We start from the raw sequence: 17,248 nt of genomic DNA on the forward strand, positions 1-17,248 counted from the left end.
TCCTGGATTCTCTGCTAGTATGCTTTCCACCCAAGCAAAAACATGGGAATTGTTCTTAACATTCTCTTCTGAACCTTTTTTTTAAACTCCAAATCCACACACACACACAGATACACGCGAGTACATGCACACACTAACACACATATACACACCTACTTAGACATGTTTCCAGAGAAGAGAAATATAAATCTATCAGCCTTGTTTAACTAGGCTCCTCTCTGTTTGGTTATAGCTCACGCCAACCTCTTCTCACTACATGCAGACAGAAACCAACTGTCTTTCACATTTTTTATTAATAACTTCCACCCACCACCTCCATTTTATAATCTGCTTTTTCTTGGGGTACAAGGTCTATATGCTGATTGTAATTCTCAACTAGCTGAAAATTTCACTGTATACTGTTTTAATCACAAACTGCCTTGAGACCCAGGAGCATAGTGAAATTAAGGGCAAATGCGTGGCACAAATCCGGAACATGAAATTAACAAAGTTCTATAGACCAGTGGCTGCTGGCAATTTACCTGGCTTCGCTTTTCCAGCAACATGGAAAATTCCATATGAGTCAAAAAAAAAAAAAAAATCTGCTACATCCTCCATCAGTTTACACCCTCCTGCTCTTCAGTATTTATGAAATATTTATTCCCTTAGTCTACTACGCCAGTATTTTTCAATGACCCTAATCCCTATCCTCTACTGCCTTACTTACAAACACACACACACACACACACACACACACACACACACACAGCTACCAGCCCCATATCCCTCACATTCAAATTACATCTCGTTTCTTTCTTCTCCTAAACACAGTTCTCTTCGTCCTACTGGCAAGTGCTATTTTCTTAGGATGCCCATATACATTCCCAGAATCCTTAAAATTCTTATAACAAAACTGGAAAATCCGTGCTTTTTAATCAGGTTCTGGCAACAAAGGAAGCAAAACAAAAGGGTTTCCCTCGTTCACAAGATTTCTTCCTCATTCAGTATGTATTATCCTGGGTCACCTGAACTCAATTATAGTTTTTATCAAGAGACAAAAGCCAAAGTGTGAGAACAGCACTGACATGAAACACTTCAGAGCACATTTGAATACTTATGCTCATGTTCCTGGAGTGGAAGCCTCAAGCAGGTGTTCTTCCCTGTGGAGAAATCACAGTAAGTGATGTCAGCCCCTGGGGGTATCGGCCATGGAAGGGACGCCTTTACCTGGTACTTTGGGAGCTGCTCCTTAGTGTGTGGTAGAGATCCCCCAGAAGAACTGTGGGAAGAGACGCTGCCGCTGCTGCCACTGCCGCTGCCCTGACAGCACTTGGCTGACAGTTTAATAGGGACATCCTCTGTTTTCTGGGGTGACAGACAAGCAAGATAAGGTATTGCTAAGTGTATCGGGCTCCCTCAACATGCTCTTCACTGGGAAATTTCTTTGTTAAATCACTCTGGTATGTTGTACCTAAGTTGCACAGAAAACCAGAAGCTTTCTTCCCCCTACTTGATGAGGACAAAAATGTGGTTCCTGAGAGTCTGTAGTATCTGGGAGGGAGGCACGTGGAAGAAAGGTAACTGGACAGAAGATGGGAGTTATCTAGTATGACTATTCTCAAGTAATTCAACCGTTACTTATGTTTGCATTCACTTCTTGAAATCAGCAGTGAGATCTGATCTCTGTGCAGGTTATTAGAGGGTCTGTTAGTACTGTGGAGAGTCATAATCTATAAAATTATGGGGAGGAAGAAATGGCTTCAAATTTAAAATTTTACCAGGCAAACAGAACAAAGTAAGAAAGCAAAATTACTAATCTGGAAAGTCTGAGTTTGTATTTTTAATGACACACCTTCTCCAGCACTCCTTCAAAGGTAACAGGAGAGAAAATCATGAGGTCGAAGTTGTGAAAGATGAACCAAAACTCTGAAATAGGAGCTCCTGTGAATTATACATCACGTGATGGAAACGTGGCATCTAAAGTTAGGAGTAATAGTAGAGTATCTACTAGATATTCCCTAAATAGAGTTCACTGCTAATTTTATGACAGTGACATAGAGGTATAAACATACACCTTTATTAATTTTGCCCTTCCCCCTACACCGAAATATATTACTCCCTACAGAAGCATCCTGTGCCACTATGATACGTTGTTTCTATTCTGTCGGAGTCTTACTTGCTTTTTTGTGTGCAGCTTTTGCTTGGAAAAACATGAATGCAACTGCAGCTTATCTAATCTCCAATGTGACAGTCACGCTGGTGGTCTAATGCAAATGCCTGCAGTCATGTGCTTGACACAAACTCATGACATTTTGCTTGCCAAGGGAGTGGGGGGCTGAAAATGGGAAAAGACTGTAAGGAAAACACACACTGTGCTGGTCCCTAAGAGCCACTCCAGCAGCGACAGCACTCAAAGTCATTCTTGGTTATTCTGGGTATCGGGCACTTCTTCAACACCCTGTTTAGATCTAGCTGTTACTTAGTACCACTTAAACCAGAAACACAGCCCCTCAGAGAGCCTAAAGTGACACTAACTCTGCACCTGCCTCACAGACTGCTCGACCCTCTGGCTGGGGTACAACATACTGAGCAGTCTATAATTGGAGATAACACCTGGTACGGTGAATAGAGCACGGTCTCTTTTTTTTGTTTTTGGACTCTTTGTAGCCTTGGGAAAGTTACAAACCTCTCTGGACTAGCTGCCTTTTTGATTAAATGAGTACTTCCAGACTCTAGTGTTATCACTGCTCCAATATACCAAAATTCCAGTTCCTTTTGAAAACCAGTAAGAATTTTTTCCCTCCACCTGTTACCACCATTAGGAGCCTTAGTGATGGTGTGCAGGCATTCCAACTAAACGACGGGTACAAGGCCTTCAGGGAAACAGGAAACGATGTGGAAAATCAAGGGGGAAACCATGTCTAGTCCACCAAAGGGTCAAGTGCTGGCTCATCTAAACTTTAATACAAATCTACTATTAAAGCCTACAGGTGAATCACCTGAGAGATCCCTCCCCCAACCCTAACCCCAACTAACAAGCCCAACAACTACTGTAATGATTAGCTACCTGGCAGACTTCCACTTTAAAGCACTATGGAATCTACCCAGCTAAACTGCCTTTAACCAAATACTTCCTTCCTGCAGAAATGATCTTTATCAAAAGCAGGAAAAGAGCCCCTTGGCCCTGATGAACAAAGATCGTGAAATAAACTATTCATTTACTTAGCTACATATTCTATGAACCGCCAGAATTTGGTCAGTATAGATAACAAGGTATTGAACACGAAAAGAATGAAAAGTCTAAAGGTGACAACTTAGAAGTACCCTGGGCTGATGTAAGACTCAGGGAGGACTGGACTCTACACCTCACCTGGACATGTGACCTTACCTTTCCTGTTCTGGCTCCCAGGGATCAAGGGCTGTTATGTCCTCGCTTTACCCATCCCAGATCCTCCCTTCCCCCATGACCAGAACGCCAGCACCACCATCCTGTTCTCCACTAAAAACAGGAAATAAATAAAGCTTCCTTGGTCAGATGGGTTTGAGAACTACTCCCTTTTGAAGATGAAAGTATATGTTAGCATACCGAAGCCCTATGGTAAGGAAAGCTATTTAATTTTGTTTAACCTACTGTAATGTAATACTTCTTATTATCTATGAGAAATACTAGACAGAATGATCTATTAACTTCCCTTCAGGCTAACACTTTATGAATTTGAGTTCTCAGTTTTCCTATCACACAGCACATGTTTGGCATCCAAATCATACCGAATTGCAACTCCCCAGCAAATTTACCTCTAGTAATATTTACAGTACACTACTGAGCATCTGTCATGATTCCTTGCTAACAGTTTCACCTGTGTATAAGAATACAAATGCAGCAGGGCAGGGTGGTGGAGAGCCTTTATGTTTCTTCTGAACCATTAATGATACTGTACAATACAGCCCAAAGAGAAGATTATGAATTAATTAACGATTGCTCAGAGAAGTGGTTAACGGCACAGATAAAAAAGATGAAAACAAATCTGCATTTCATACCTGAGTTGCCACCTCTTCAATCTTGTGAACTGCTTTAGAATCAAACAAGACTTGTCTGCCCCTCCTTTCACAGTCCTGGTAAACTATCAGGCGGATCTCATTCAAGTCAAACTCCGAACATGACCAACTGTGGATTAAAGACGGAAAAAGAAGTTATGTTATCCACAACACTTGGAATGATCATGGAGAGCTAAGTTTCCTAGCCAATGAACCTATGTGCATCAGAAGGCCACAAGAGTGCAGAGATTATGACCCCATCACACCCAGGGGCAGACAGCCTTGTCTGCGGGATCAAATGGGCCATACAAATATTGCCAAATGTCCGTGACAAAGGTTGGGAAGACTGCTGTAAATAATAAATCACTGGAGAGAAAGTGTCTCCTTCCAAAGCCGCTCTGGGCAAAGATAGCAACCAAAAATCACGAGGATGTGTAGAGAAAGCTAAATTTGGATGCCTGCATTCTGGGGATGGCACACCTGATGTACAGGAGTGTTCAAGCTTCTGTGTTACTGGCCGGGAACCATTTGGAGCAAGTGAGTGGGGCCTTCTTTCCTCCTCTCCCATCCACCAAGGCTCAGGTAAAACTGAGTGGAATTACATATCCTAAAATTTAGAATTTTCCTCATTATAGCTAGCTCTGATGCAGAAGTTTTGAAAACCAAGTGCAGGGGCTCCTGGGTGGCTCTGTTGGTGAAGCATCTGCCCTCAGCTCAGGTCATGACCCCAGGGTCCTGGATCACACCCCGCATCAGGCTTCCTGCTTCTCCCTCTACCCCTTCCCCCTGCACACGCTCTCTCAAATAAATAAAATCTTTAAAAAAAAACAAACCAAGTGCATCACTGCAGAGAATCTGAATTGCTAACAGTTAACAATCAGCAATAAAGAAGCATGGTTTATTCCTGTTAAAAAGAAAACCACAAGCCCAAAATGGTGTCATTTAAGCAAAGTCACCAAGCCAGGATTGAACACCTAACTTAACAGTTTCAACCTCCCCTAGAAATACAGTCTTAACCAGTCAAGAATTTTCTGACCAACGTGAGGTAATCTGTCACTTGGGCCTTCTCCAGGCCTAAAAGGAGATGAGGTAATGTGCATGATAAGACCCCTGTCCTTCCCCCTACGGGAAAATGACCAAGCCTCAAACAATCCTTTCTGTTCTTTTGCTATTAACTCCTTGCTCCATCCTCCTTCCTGTAAAATCCGTCCATTCTGTACAACTCCTCAGAGCACTCCTCTACTTACTGGATGGGATGCCACCCCATTCATGAATTGCTTACTAGAGCCAATTAGAACTTCGAATTTACTTGGTTAAATTTTTGTCCTTTAACATTCCTAAGCAAACCAAAAGTTGCTGGGATAAAACTGCTCTAAACACAAGTTTGTTCTTGAGTAATGAATGAAATGAGAATGCAAGAACTACAAAAAAGGTAATCATTTAAAATGCACTGCTTTGGGGCGCCTGGGTGCCTCAGTTGATAAAGTCTGAGACTCTTGATCTCCAGGTCGTGAGTTCAAGGCCCCATGATGGGCACAGAGCTTACTTTTAGAAAATTTAAAAAATGAATAAATATAAAACGCAGTGCTTTGGATATTTTCAGTTATTAGTCTGTTAATCCATTCAACACATATTTGAGTGCCTACTATGATTCAGGTGCTGTGGTCCTGATGCTACGTATTCAGCAGTTAACTAAACAGACCTGGCTCCTGCCCTCACAGAGAACGTGGTTTAGTGGGGAATACTGGGCTAATAATGATATGAATGTGTAACTACAGACTGTCGTAAGTGCAAAAAGGAAAAGTAAAGGAGTCTCATATTTTTAGGTCTGAGGAGCAGGAAGTCCCTAAGGATTTAAGGAAGTGAAGCAGGCATCTGGCTGGCTCAGTTGGTAGAAGAGCTGACTGTTGATCTTGGGGTCTTGAGTTCAAGCCGCATATTGGGTGTCTTACTTAATAAGAAAACAAAACAAACAAAAAAACAAAATAACAGAGGATTTAAGGAAGTAACATTTAAACAGGGCTTGAGAGGGGCGCCTGGCTGGCTCAGTAGTTAAGCATCTGCCTTCTGCTCAGGTCATGATCCCGGGGTTGTGGGATTGAGCCCTACATCGGGCTCCCTGGTCAGTGGAAGTCTGCTTCTCTCTCCCTCTGCCTGCTGCTCCCCTTGCTTGTGCTAATATATAAATAAAATCTTAAAAAAAAAAAAAAAGCCAAACTGATACAATGTCTGGTAGCCAACCACAAATTGTGCATTTTGGCTTTTTCCTTTTTCAGGCAGTGGAAGTTAATATTGAACATATTCTTTCAAGGTAGCAGATTAGTTTTCTTAAATCCCAGTACCGAAAAATACAAAGTTCTGGTTGTACCTTCTTTTAACAACCTATGTTCTAAACTACCATGTCCAGCCTTCCTCCTGATTTTGATAACAACATGGCAAGTTTATTTTGGAAATCATTTTCTTCTCTCTCAGTCCAGAGGTAGTCTGTAATCCAGGCCTGGCCAATCAGACCCCCAGCTAGGCTGTGAAAGCCAGTCCCCAAACTCAGTTTGCTCGGCTGGCAAATGATGGTGCCTGTTTTTTTGCCATTATGAGGTGAGAGCCTCTCTCTGAAAACAAAGTCAACATGGAGCAGAGGAGAGGTGAGCAATGGAGTGACATGGATTCTTGTTGGCAATTGAAGCCAGCTGCTTCTGAGTGAGCACTACTCCTGGAGTTAGTTTTCTGTCACAACCCCAAAAGTCCTGATGACTGTGCCCCAAACCACTAAATTTTAAAATCACACAAAGTCAGTAATCATACCCTCTGTGGGGTGCCTGGCTGGCTCAGTCAGCAGAGCATGTGACTCTTGATCTTGGGGTTAAGTTCAAGCACTACACGGGTGTAGAGATTACTTAAAAAAAAAACTTTAAAAAAATAGCTTCCAAAATTATTTAAACATAGTACACAGGCTAAAGTTACTGAAAGTGAGAAAGCAAAGAGCGTTTAATTGTCTTTTTTCTTGTTCGACCTATTTTGCCCCAACAATTACACTTTGCCAAAATAGCTTTATAATTTATGAAGCAAGTTGTTCAATCCTTTTCTTTTTTTGAGGAGTAATCACGACTCAAATATCAAACTGAGGACAGCCTGACTAGAAGAGCTGAGATTTAATAGTGATCATACCACCTTATTAAATGTTTCATGCTATTTTTCAACTCTGAAAGAATGGAAATAAAAGATGTGGAAGGGAAAAGTACATACGTTGGATTGTCCAACTTTCTGACCCAAATATCTTAAAAAGGTATGTTTTATAAAATATAAGGCAAACTCCACTCTCCTTCCATATGAATATTATCTTATTTAATATCTAATTAAATTCTTGTCAGCTGTCATTACTAATATTAGTAGAGGAAATCACAGTTGAGTAATCTGACAATGAAAATACAGGCAGGACAAAGGAGATACAACTGAGTGCTTCAGAGAAAGACAGGCCTGGGATCAAATCTCAGCTCTGCTTCCCACTGGTGTGCAGCCTTGGGCACATCCCCCCAAGCAGCACTTGTGGGGCCTGGTGTGAAGAATAAAGGGGATAATCTGTGGAAATCTCCCAGCGCACTGTCAGCTCTTTCCCCTACCAGCCTCCATATACAGAACTTGGGTTAGTCATCATCACATGCCACATGAATCTTCTGCATGTCCGCATTCCCTTCAACACTCAACCAAAAGTTATTGTGGGGCTTCTGTGAGTACCAACCATGGTTCCTGGTGTTTTACTGAGGGTAACTCTGCATGACTCAAAGACGTATGAAAAAATAAGCCTTGGGCTTTTGCCTTAAGATATCTATTTGAAAGATGTTTATTCTCATCAGAACTACCTCATTTCTTTGTCTTGGTTGAAAGCAAGGATAGAACGCTGGTCTCTGGTATCATCTGTCTACTCGATGGTCACAGCTGCCTGACTGGAGGCAAAACAAAATAAGATGGTTTATCTACCTTTTCTTACCGTAAAATTTAAACAAAAGGACTTAGATGGACTCTTTTCAGTTTTAAAATTCCATGATGCTAAGATAAGCCAGGAACTGAAACCAGATCTTATTTTTGGAACTACTCAAGAGCAGTAAGAAAGTGACCAAAGTCTAAATTACTTACCTGAAAGGTGACAGACAATAAATGAGTTAACCATAGAAAACAGAACTCTCTTTAAAATAAATATAACCCATCTGAAACTAATGATGTACTATATGTTGGCTAATGAATTTAAATTTAAAAATGTAAAAAAAAATAAAATAAAATATACATAATCATCCGTTGTGCGTTGAATCATGTCCCTCAATTTCCCTCAATTCCTAATTCCCAGTACCCGTGAATATGACTTGTTTGGAAACAGGGTCTTCGCAGATGTAATCAAGTTAAAATGAAATGATATTAGATTAGGATGGACTTTAAGCCAATGACTAGTGTCCTCATAAGAGGAGGGAAATTTGGACACAGACATAGAGGGAGATGATGACAGACAGATTGTGGAGTTACACTGCTACAAGCCAAGGAAAGACAAAGAAGGCTGGCACTTGGGGGTACAATAAATAAGAGCTGGATAAGTCCTTACTCTCAAGGAACTTAAAATCTAGAAGACACAATTATACAGGAAACTACATGAAAATAAAAGGGCAAGTCAGAATATAGAAAGCAAGAGGGGAAAAAAAAAAAACAGGAAAAAATTCCCAGAAGCAGCAATATTTGAACCAATGAATTAGGAAGGATGGCAAGGATTCCATGTAAACAGGGGAGTCAATTATTGCAGAATAAGGGCATGGCACAGACACAAAAAATCAGATAAAAAGCCGAAGTGTTCATTGGTTGGATTACGTTTACGGCAGAAGAATTACACAGGAAATGAGGCTAGAAAGACAGTTTAGGACTACTTGTGGCGAGCCCTGAATGCTATCCCAGGGAATGAAGCTGTTTGAGAAAACCATTTTCAGAGCAAACAGAATGGTGGTTGTGGGGCGCCTGGGTGGCTCAGTCGTTAAGCGTCTGCCTTTGGCTCAGGGCGTGATCCCGGTGTTCTGGGATGAGCCCGGCATTGGGCTCCTCTGCTGGGAACCTGCTTCTTCCTCTCCCACTCCCCCTGCATGTGTTCCCTCTCTCGCTGGCTGTCTCTCTCTGTCAAATAAATAAATAAAATCTTAAAAAAAAAAAAAAAAGAATGGTGGTAGTGACTTGCATACCCAGGGTTTCAAGGAGTCATGGCTAATAAGGATGAGAGAAGTAGTTGTAGGATTTGCAACATCCTCCAAGACCAGTTGAAGGGTTGGTGTTTGATTGGTCCTTTGAACTTTTATAGGAGTCAGGCTAGAAGTGGGTGGACTCAAGTATGCCCATGTGAAACATATCTATGAAAGATGAATGCTTCAAATTTTTTCCCTCTTGCTCTCACACAAGGAAATAACCCTATATATTCAAAAACAAGTTCACAAGAAGAGTTAACAGGGCAGTCTTGTAATCTAAGAATGTGGATGTTTTAAGAGTCAGATGAGATAGGGAACTTTAAATGGTCCAAGAAAAAGTAAAATTAAACGAAACAAAACCAAGAATAACAATCATAACAGAAAGTGACAATATTATCCATTTAACAAGTAGCCCCTGCATGCCTATTGTATGCCAAGCATCAGCACTGGGATACAGGAATGAACAAATCATAATTCCCACTCTATGAAACTTACTATATTTATGATGATATTTTACTCTTAAACCCTATTCTATGTCCTTTTTTCTACCAACTCTCACCACTCCTCTTTCACAAAAAAAGTTTCTAAAAACAAATAGAAACACTTTCAAAAGGTTTGCTCAAGAATAGTGAGGAAGACCTAATGACTCTTACCTATAAATATAGGAAGACTAGGGATGGAGAAAACGGGAAAAGTTGCATTTGAGAGGGCCATTAGAGTTCACCCTGTCAGCACAAACATACATTATTTCCCACTCAGTAACAACCTATTTATTTCAAGAAAAAATTATGTAAATAGATGGCAGTAACAAATGTGGATTCTTTTTTTTTTTTTTTTTTTTTTGGTCTGGGTTAGTACTCTCAGGAAGAGAGGAAACAGTTAAAGTAATCTGCAAATCAGTTGACGTTCCTATTTTATACTGTAAAAGTCTTTGTGCACAACTTGCCAAGTTCAGTTTCAGAGTTACCCATAAAAATTTACCACTGAATTGCTGTTCTGTGGTCAAGAGTATAATAAAAAAGTATTTAAAGATTCCAATTCTTATCAGAAGCTTTAATAGATGAACCTAGCCTAAAGATATAATTTAAAAAACGATTCCAAATAAATGTATCCCACTGTTATTTTACCAAAAGAAATTTCTATTGGCTATTAGCTGCAACTTTGTCTTTAAGAAAGTAGGTGATGTGTAAATTCTTGACTCCTTTTGCAGAAGAATGAAAGAATAAATCCTTATAATCAGCAGCATAGCACAGAAAGAGCACTTGGAAGTAACATGAGCCTCAAAGCACACTCCTACATTGACTCCTTTCACACACTTTTAGGACCTGGCTTGACCCAGTACCATGAAAGATACCAGGAACAGAAATTACCTAGATCCAGTTCCTACCTCAAAAGGCTTACAACTTGATATGTGAAGGCCAACATACAAACACTTAAGTAAACTACACTGTCACAGATACTGAGATTAACGTCCATGTGGCTTATAGAACTTAAAGGATGAAGAGGTAAAGCCCACATTGTAGGGGTAAGGGATGGATGAAAGTCACAGAAGCTGTGATGCTTGGGACATGAATTGGTATTCACCAGGATAAACAGAACTTTTAACTCTAGCTCTACCACTTTCAGCCCAGGTGACTTTAGGAAAGCACTTATCCAGGCCTCACCTTTCCCAAACTGTATCTATCTGCCTTATCTGTCTTACAAGGTTGTTGCGAAAAACAGAGACTAAGTATGAAAGTACTCTTAAACCTGCAAAGCATAAGTCAGAGGTAAGTTCAGACACACAACTCTTTCGCCGAGATCTTTGGGGCCAGGTGTTTAAGAATTCGGAATTTTTTATATTTTAGAAGGAAGCTCATACCATATGTTATGTGGGGCTCCATGTATAACCAAATCCCAAAATAAAACAAATTAGTATTATGCCAGGCCAAGTTATGGATATTTATGCTGAGTGGATTAGACAGGAACTATGCATAGCCTCACAATAGTTTAGGTTCATTCCAAGAATCTTTTCAGAGATTTTAGGATTTTAGAATTGTAGGATAAGAGATTGTTGACCAGCGTAATGCTTACTATGTCTTACGGAAGGTCAAAAGACTGGAGTAAGTAACATTAAGTCCACCAACATTATCCCAGATACAACCAATCCTGAACAAAGATGACCATCAAGGTTTATGTGTAAGTAGGTGGTAACTCAGAACTCATTTCTCTCCCCCCACTGAAACAATGCTATAAATGGTTGCAAGGGTGACAAGATAAACCACTAAGTCTTTATGTGTTCACACAGCAATAACAAAACATTATGAGTCATAAAATAGCCTGAGGTTTGGGTACCATGTACTGTGAACTATGAAGTACAGAGGAGGAAAAGACAGAATTCCCTCCTTTTCTTCCTGAGTTCAGGGTCATGTCAAGTAAAACTGTGAAATAGGTAAAGTTCATGTATGGCCTCATGGGATCATCACCGACCCCCTACTGCCCTAAGGCCCCCGTGGTATTGACAAAACCACAGAGCACTGCACTGGGCGTCAGAATGCCTGAGTTCTAGGCAGGATCGATGGCCTAATCCCAGTCACACTTCTTCATCTCATAGTCCAGTGTTTCTTCCTCTATAAAAATTATGGGTCAGGGCTAAATTCACCCCTCAAGGTCTCATCCTTCCACCTCTCACACACAAGAATTCCAAATCATCTATAAAGTACACACAGTGTGATTTAGAACAAATGACCCCATCCAGGTATGGAGAAAAGCAACCATAATGAATTAATCCACATTACTGCACAGCATCCTTTAACCCTTCTAGATATACTCTATACTTTGACAAACATGCTTCTAACACATCTTTAATCAACAGAACTTTCAAAAGATGCTAACAAAATCTGCAGAGGAAAAGTACAAGTTCTTTTGAGGCAAGAGGGACTCTGAGGGGACAGGTGACTATGCCACTATGCCAACTAGGATTCCACCCCGGCCAGATTTTGTTGTTATTATTAATAGGTTTTTCCCTCTCTCCCCATAAAAACTCACGGAATCTCTAAATATGGCCCATATTTTCCAGAATAGTTCCTTTAATTCATGTTCTTTTCTGGTATCTTTAAACTAGAAGCTACCAGTACTTTAAAAAAAAAAAAAAGTAGGTGGCGGGGAGTGCCTGGCTGGCTCACTCGCAAGAGCATGCAACTTTGGATCTCAGGATCATGAGTCTTAGTCCCATGTTGGGTACAGAGATTAGTTTAAAACAAAACAAAACAAAATAAAACAAAACAAAACAAAAAAAACTTTGCTGTTCATCTCTATGCATGCTTTAATTCAATATTCATGAACTAATTCATCCATACACGTCAGCATAACCAAAACGGTCAACATTCATTACTGTATTTCAGGATTACTAAAATGCAACATTCATTACTGTATTTCAGGATTACTAAAACTGCTGAAAGCTAACTTGCAAAAACATGATTTCGTATCTTCTCCTGAAAGTAAGGTTTTCCTACCCGCCCAGGGAAATTATATACTAATAACAGATAAATATTTAAGACATTGGCTTGTATATTAATTCCAGATCCATTTAAACTGTACACAAATAAGGTAATAATTCTATTTTCCTAGAGGTTTCCCAAGGTCAAAAGCATGGCTCTCTCCGTAAGGTTTTTTTGTTTGCAAAATGAGAAAGCCAGGATCAATATAAACTGTACCAATCTTTGGCTGTAAAATATTAGCTTTAAAAGAAACAGGTGAGGGCGAGCACATGGGGGAGTGCTCAGAGCATAGCACTGTAGGGTCAGGCCATGGGGCAGAGGCAAGAACCAAAAGAAGGGGAAAAAAAAGACAGACATGGGTACAAACACACATACTTATTCTTTGACCCAGCAATTCCACTTGTAGGAATTAATCCTACAGATCAGTTTGCAGGGGTTCAAAATGATTATGTTCAAAAAGGTATACTGTTTGGAATGGCAAAGGACTGGAAACTGTCAACACAAGATTGTTAAATTATGGGGTCCATCCATACAATGGAGTAAAGTACTACAGATATAACAACAAATGAGGAAGAGGAAGATCATTATGTAATTATATCATAAGCCAAGACATCACTTAGGAAGAAGTACAAAATATTGTGCATAGAAGTACAAAATATTGTGCTTTTTCTTTTTTAAAAAAAAAAAAGAAAAATGGAGAAAAAATTCTGGATCTTACTATATATGCATAGACTATCTCTAGAAGATAAATAATGGATTATAAGGCTGGTTGTGTCTAGAACTATTTTTTTAGGTTTATTCATTTATTTTTAGAGAGTGAGTGCGCATGTGCTCCGTGCCGAGGAAAGGCAGAGGGAGAGAATCTCTAGCAGACTCCCTGCTAAAGCACAGAGCCCAATGCCAGTCTTGATCCCATGACCCTGAGATCATGACCTAAGCCAAAACCAAGAGTCCGATGCTCAACTGACAGAGCCCCAGGCGCCCCCATACATATCTGTCAAAACAGCACAGTGTGTAGACTCTGGAGCCAGGCAGCCTGGGTTCAAGTCCTCACTCCGCCTCTTTCCAGTCATGTGACTTTCGGAAGTTACGTAACTTCGTTTTTCCTCAGTATCTCATTTGCAAAATGGGGATAGTAACTCCTACTTCATAAGTGTTGGAGTATTAATGCAGAGACAGGCACACAGTAAGTGTGCTGTAAGTACTAAGACTTTGTACCTTTTGAATATTTAACCATATGACTATACTATCTCTTGAAAAATTAAAAATAAATTATGAAACTGAGGGATACAAAAAGAACACGCTATTTTTTTAACCCACCAAATATTCTATTATTGCCTTAAGACAAACAACCTTAATTACCGTTTGCTTTAAAAAGCTTCTTGGTAGCTGAAGCATGAGGCAGTGGGTGAACTCCTACAGGGAAACCACCTTAATAAATTCAAGGCATTTAGATTCAGTTTCAAATATGTAGTTTGGCCTTAGACAATGACATTTATTGAGCTTTCTTGTCAGCATTCATATACCACATTTTCCTGCCCTTCTTCATCCCCTGCCCCTCCCAAGGACAGAAAAAGTTTCTCTCTAAAAAGGTTATCCCTGTTCTCATTTATTAAACCTATTTATGGCCTTTATTACTGTTCTAGTACTACCTCAAACTGCTTTCTACCACATTAAATAACTGCCCTTTTATAGCTGCATAATCTCATAGAGCCTAGAGATACTACTTCGAGAAAGTCTGATGTTTGGATATACGCAGGGGGAAGACCAGTGATCAGAGACACAAAGCACAGACACAAATAACTGCCTAACATTTTAGAGTTTGCCAAATACTTTATAGAATTCACCTGAGTTAACCCTCACAAATGTCCTGTGAGAGCCTTATTAATTACATATTTTATATAGAAATTAGGGGACTATTAAAAAGTTATAACCAGTTAAGTGGCAAAGACAAGACTCAAACCAATGTTTCCTGATTCCGAATTCTGTGCTCTTCCAACTCTGTGATACTATCACCTTCGTATCAGTAGCAAACCAGTCAGGGTAACAGCCTCCATGTTCCAGAACATCCCTCTGCATTTCTTTCTGAGCTCTAAAAACCCATTACACTTGAAAAATAAGAATACTAGTGATATAATGTAAAGACTGAAAAGCAGAACACAGAACTACATATACGGTATGAATGACCCAATTACGTAAAAAAACAAAAAAACAAAAAAACTGTTATCAAAGCTTTCTAAAAAGTTTACCAAAAATTAGTAGCTCATATCACAGACAAAAGATTAATCTCTCTAATATATAAAGGACCAGAAATCAATTAAGTTAAAGACTTGCAAACCAATGGAAAACTGGGCAATGGATACAGCTAGTTCACAGAAAGTATTAAGATGATTTTTAAATAGGAAAAGATGTTAAACCTCTCAGAGAAAAGCAGATTAAAATCATACACCTATCAGATTGGTGAAATTCTATAAGTTAAGACAACCTACTTGATTAAGACAAGTAGAGACATAAAATGGTATGACTACATGGGGAGGGTAATTCATCATAGCTGTAAGAATTACAAGTATTTGTAACCTTGGACCCACCAATCCAACTTCTGGAACTAAGCAGATATAAACATGTGATTGCAGCATGTTTGCTAAGAGCAGACGGCTGGAAACAACTGGAGAAGACACTGGTAGAGGCAAATTATATCACTTATGCTAAACTCACACAACAAAATAGCAAGCAGCTATCACAGAGAGTGTGCAAGGATGACAGCAAACCTGTAAGATCTCCAGATAATACTGAAATCCAAACAGCAAAGAGCAGATTCCTGTGTATAACATGCTACCTTTTGTGTAAGAGGGAAGAATACATATTCGTATTTGCTTATTTCTACACAAAAGAAATATTTAAAAATTTAGTTTATATATATTGAATTTTAAAAAGTAGAAAAAGGGAGAAAAGTTCTGACTTCTGAAAGCAAAACTCACAAGAATATTCTGCTCTCCCAGGTAAAGAAAGAGCAAGGTTAGTTTATCAGAAGTGGTTGTTCTTCCATTAGTTCTAAAATTAATTTCTAGATCTTATAGTCTACTCCTGGCCACACAGAGACATGGGGATGAAGCAGACAAAACAATGCCCAGCACTTCCTAGGCTTGGTTTCTAAATGTATGGCCCAGATAGTTGATAAATTTTCCTGAAAATGCTCTCCTTTGGTGGGTGGGGAAGAAAAGCTTTTCAAAAGGCAACACTGGATTGCTGTCCTAGAGAGAGAGACTGGCAGTCTGGGAGTCCATAGTTGAGGTAAGATACTGCTGGAGGCCAGAACATTCATTAATGCACAAAAAGGCAAGTGGGTGGCCATAGGCCCTTGCAGGGAGGGGCTGAAGCCAAGGTTAGGCTTCATATGCTGCCACGCCTGCCACATGACGGTGAGGATGTGGGAAAGTTCTGAGCAATGGCAGCCAACAGGACCGGAGAAAGGGCTCCTTTCTCACCCGCCTGTACCAGGTGGACACCTGTGACCTCTGCCTATTGCTCCTAGAATCCAAAGTATGATTTCTGCATCCAAAACACAGTCCACATAAAAACATGTACAGGAATATTTATGCAGAATTATTCATGATAGCCAAAAGGTGGGGGGGGGAGCCACATGTCCATCACCGGATAAATAAAACGTGGCACATCCATACAACAGAGTATTATTTGTCAATAGAAAGGAATAAAGTACTAATACATGCTAGAACATGGGTGAACCCTGAAAGCATTGTAAGTGAAAGAAGTCAATCACAAAGAATTATACGTTGTATGATTCCATTTATAGAAAATGTCCAGAATAGGCAAAGGTACAGAGACAGTAAATTACAGTAAAATCTTGTGTGGGGTGTGTTCTGGAGTCATGAAAATGTTCTGAAGTGAACTGTGGTGATGACTGCACAATTCTGTGAGTACACTAAAATCCACTGAAGTATATAAACAGTTTAGATGGGTAGATTGTGTGGTATGTGAATGACATTTCCACAAAGCTGTTTCAAAAGAAAACAAGATACATTTTCTGTACACCAACACCATCATCCCCCACGACCCCACCCAAGGATGATGAATGGTGGGAACATGCATGCACTGCTGTGGGGAAAGGAGTTGAGGCAACTACTTCGGAGAGTATCTAGTAAAGTCCAATATTCACATATCCTAAAACCTAACAATTCCTCCTAATAATTCCACTCCACCCAATGGAAATCCATGGAGATAGTAGAAAAAGACAAGTGTAATACTATTCACTGCAACACTGTTTATAATAATAATAATCTGCAAAAAAAAATGTTCATCAATAGACCAATGGATAAATTACAGCATGCCATAATGAATTTAGAATTACTAAACTAGAACTACATGAATACGAATAGATCTCAAAAACACATATATATGTTTATATGTTTTTGACATATATGTGCTATATATGTATGTTTGTTTTAACATATATATGCTTCAAAATAATATGTACAGTACATTTGTTCTATAATGTTAAATATGTTAAATACTATTAAGTATTATTTA

The 17,248-nt window shown here is 39.6% G+C and overlaps 1 protein-coding gene across 7 annotated transcripts in view; it reads right to left on the reverse strand.

Moving 5' to 3' along the window:
• FNIP2 (folliculin interacting protein 2) overlaps window positions 1-17,248 on the reverse strand; it is a 129,987-nt gene that overhangs the window by 61,695 nt on the left and 51,044 nt on the right. For 5 of the 7 annotated variants that reach the window (XM_034661440.1, XM_011228029.3, XM_034661441.1 and 2 more), the window contains exons 2-3: window positions 4,018-4,144; window positions 1,207-1,344 (exon numbers count right to left, since the gene is read on the reverse strand). In XM_034661440.1, the coding sequence (XP_034517331.1) occupies window positions 1,207-1,344; window positions 4,018-4,144 (265 nt within the window). Of the gene's footprint in view, window positions 1-1,206; window positions 1,345-4,017; window positions 4,145-7,871; window positions 8,178-17,248 lie in introns of those variants that run through there. The other 2 variants (XM_019802217.2, XM_019802216.2) reach the window with 2 other exon arrangements.

The sequence above is a fragment of the Ailuropoda melanoleuca genome, chromosome 5 (genome assembly GCF_002007445.2).
Source record: "Ailuropoda melanoleuca isolate Jingjing chromosome 5, ASM200744v2, whole genome shotgun sequence".
Taxonomy (NCBI): domain Eukaryota; kingdom Metazoa; phylum Chordata; class Mammalia; order Carnivora; family Ursidae; genus Ailuropoda; species Ailuropoda melanoleuca.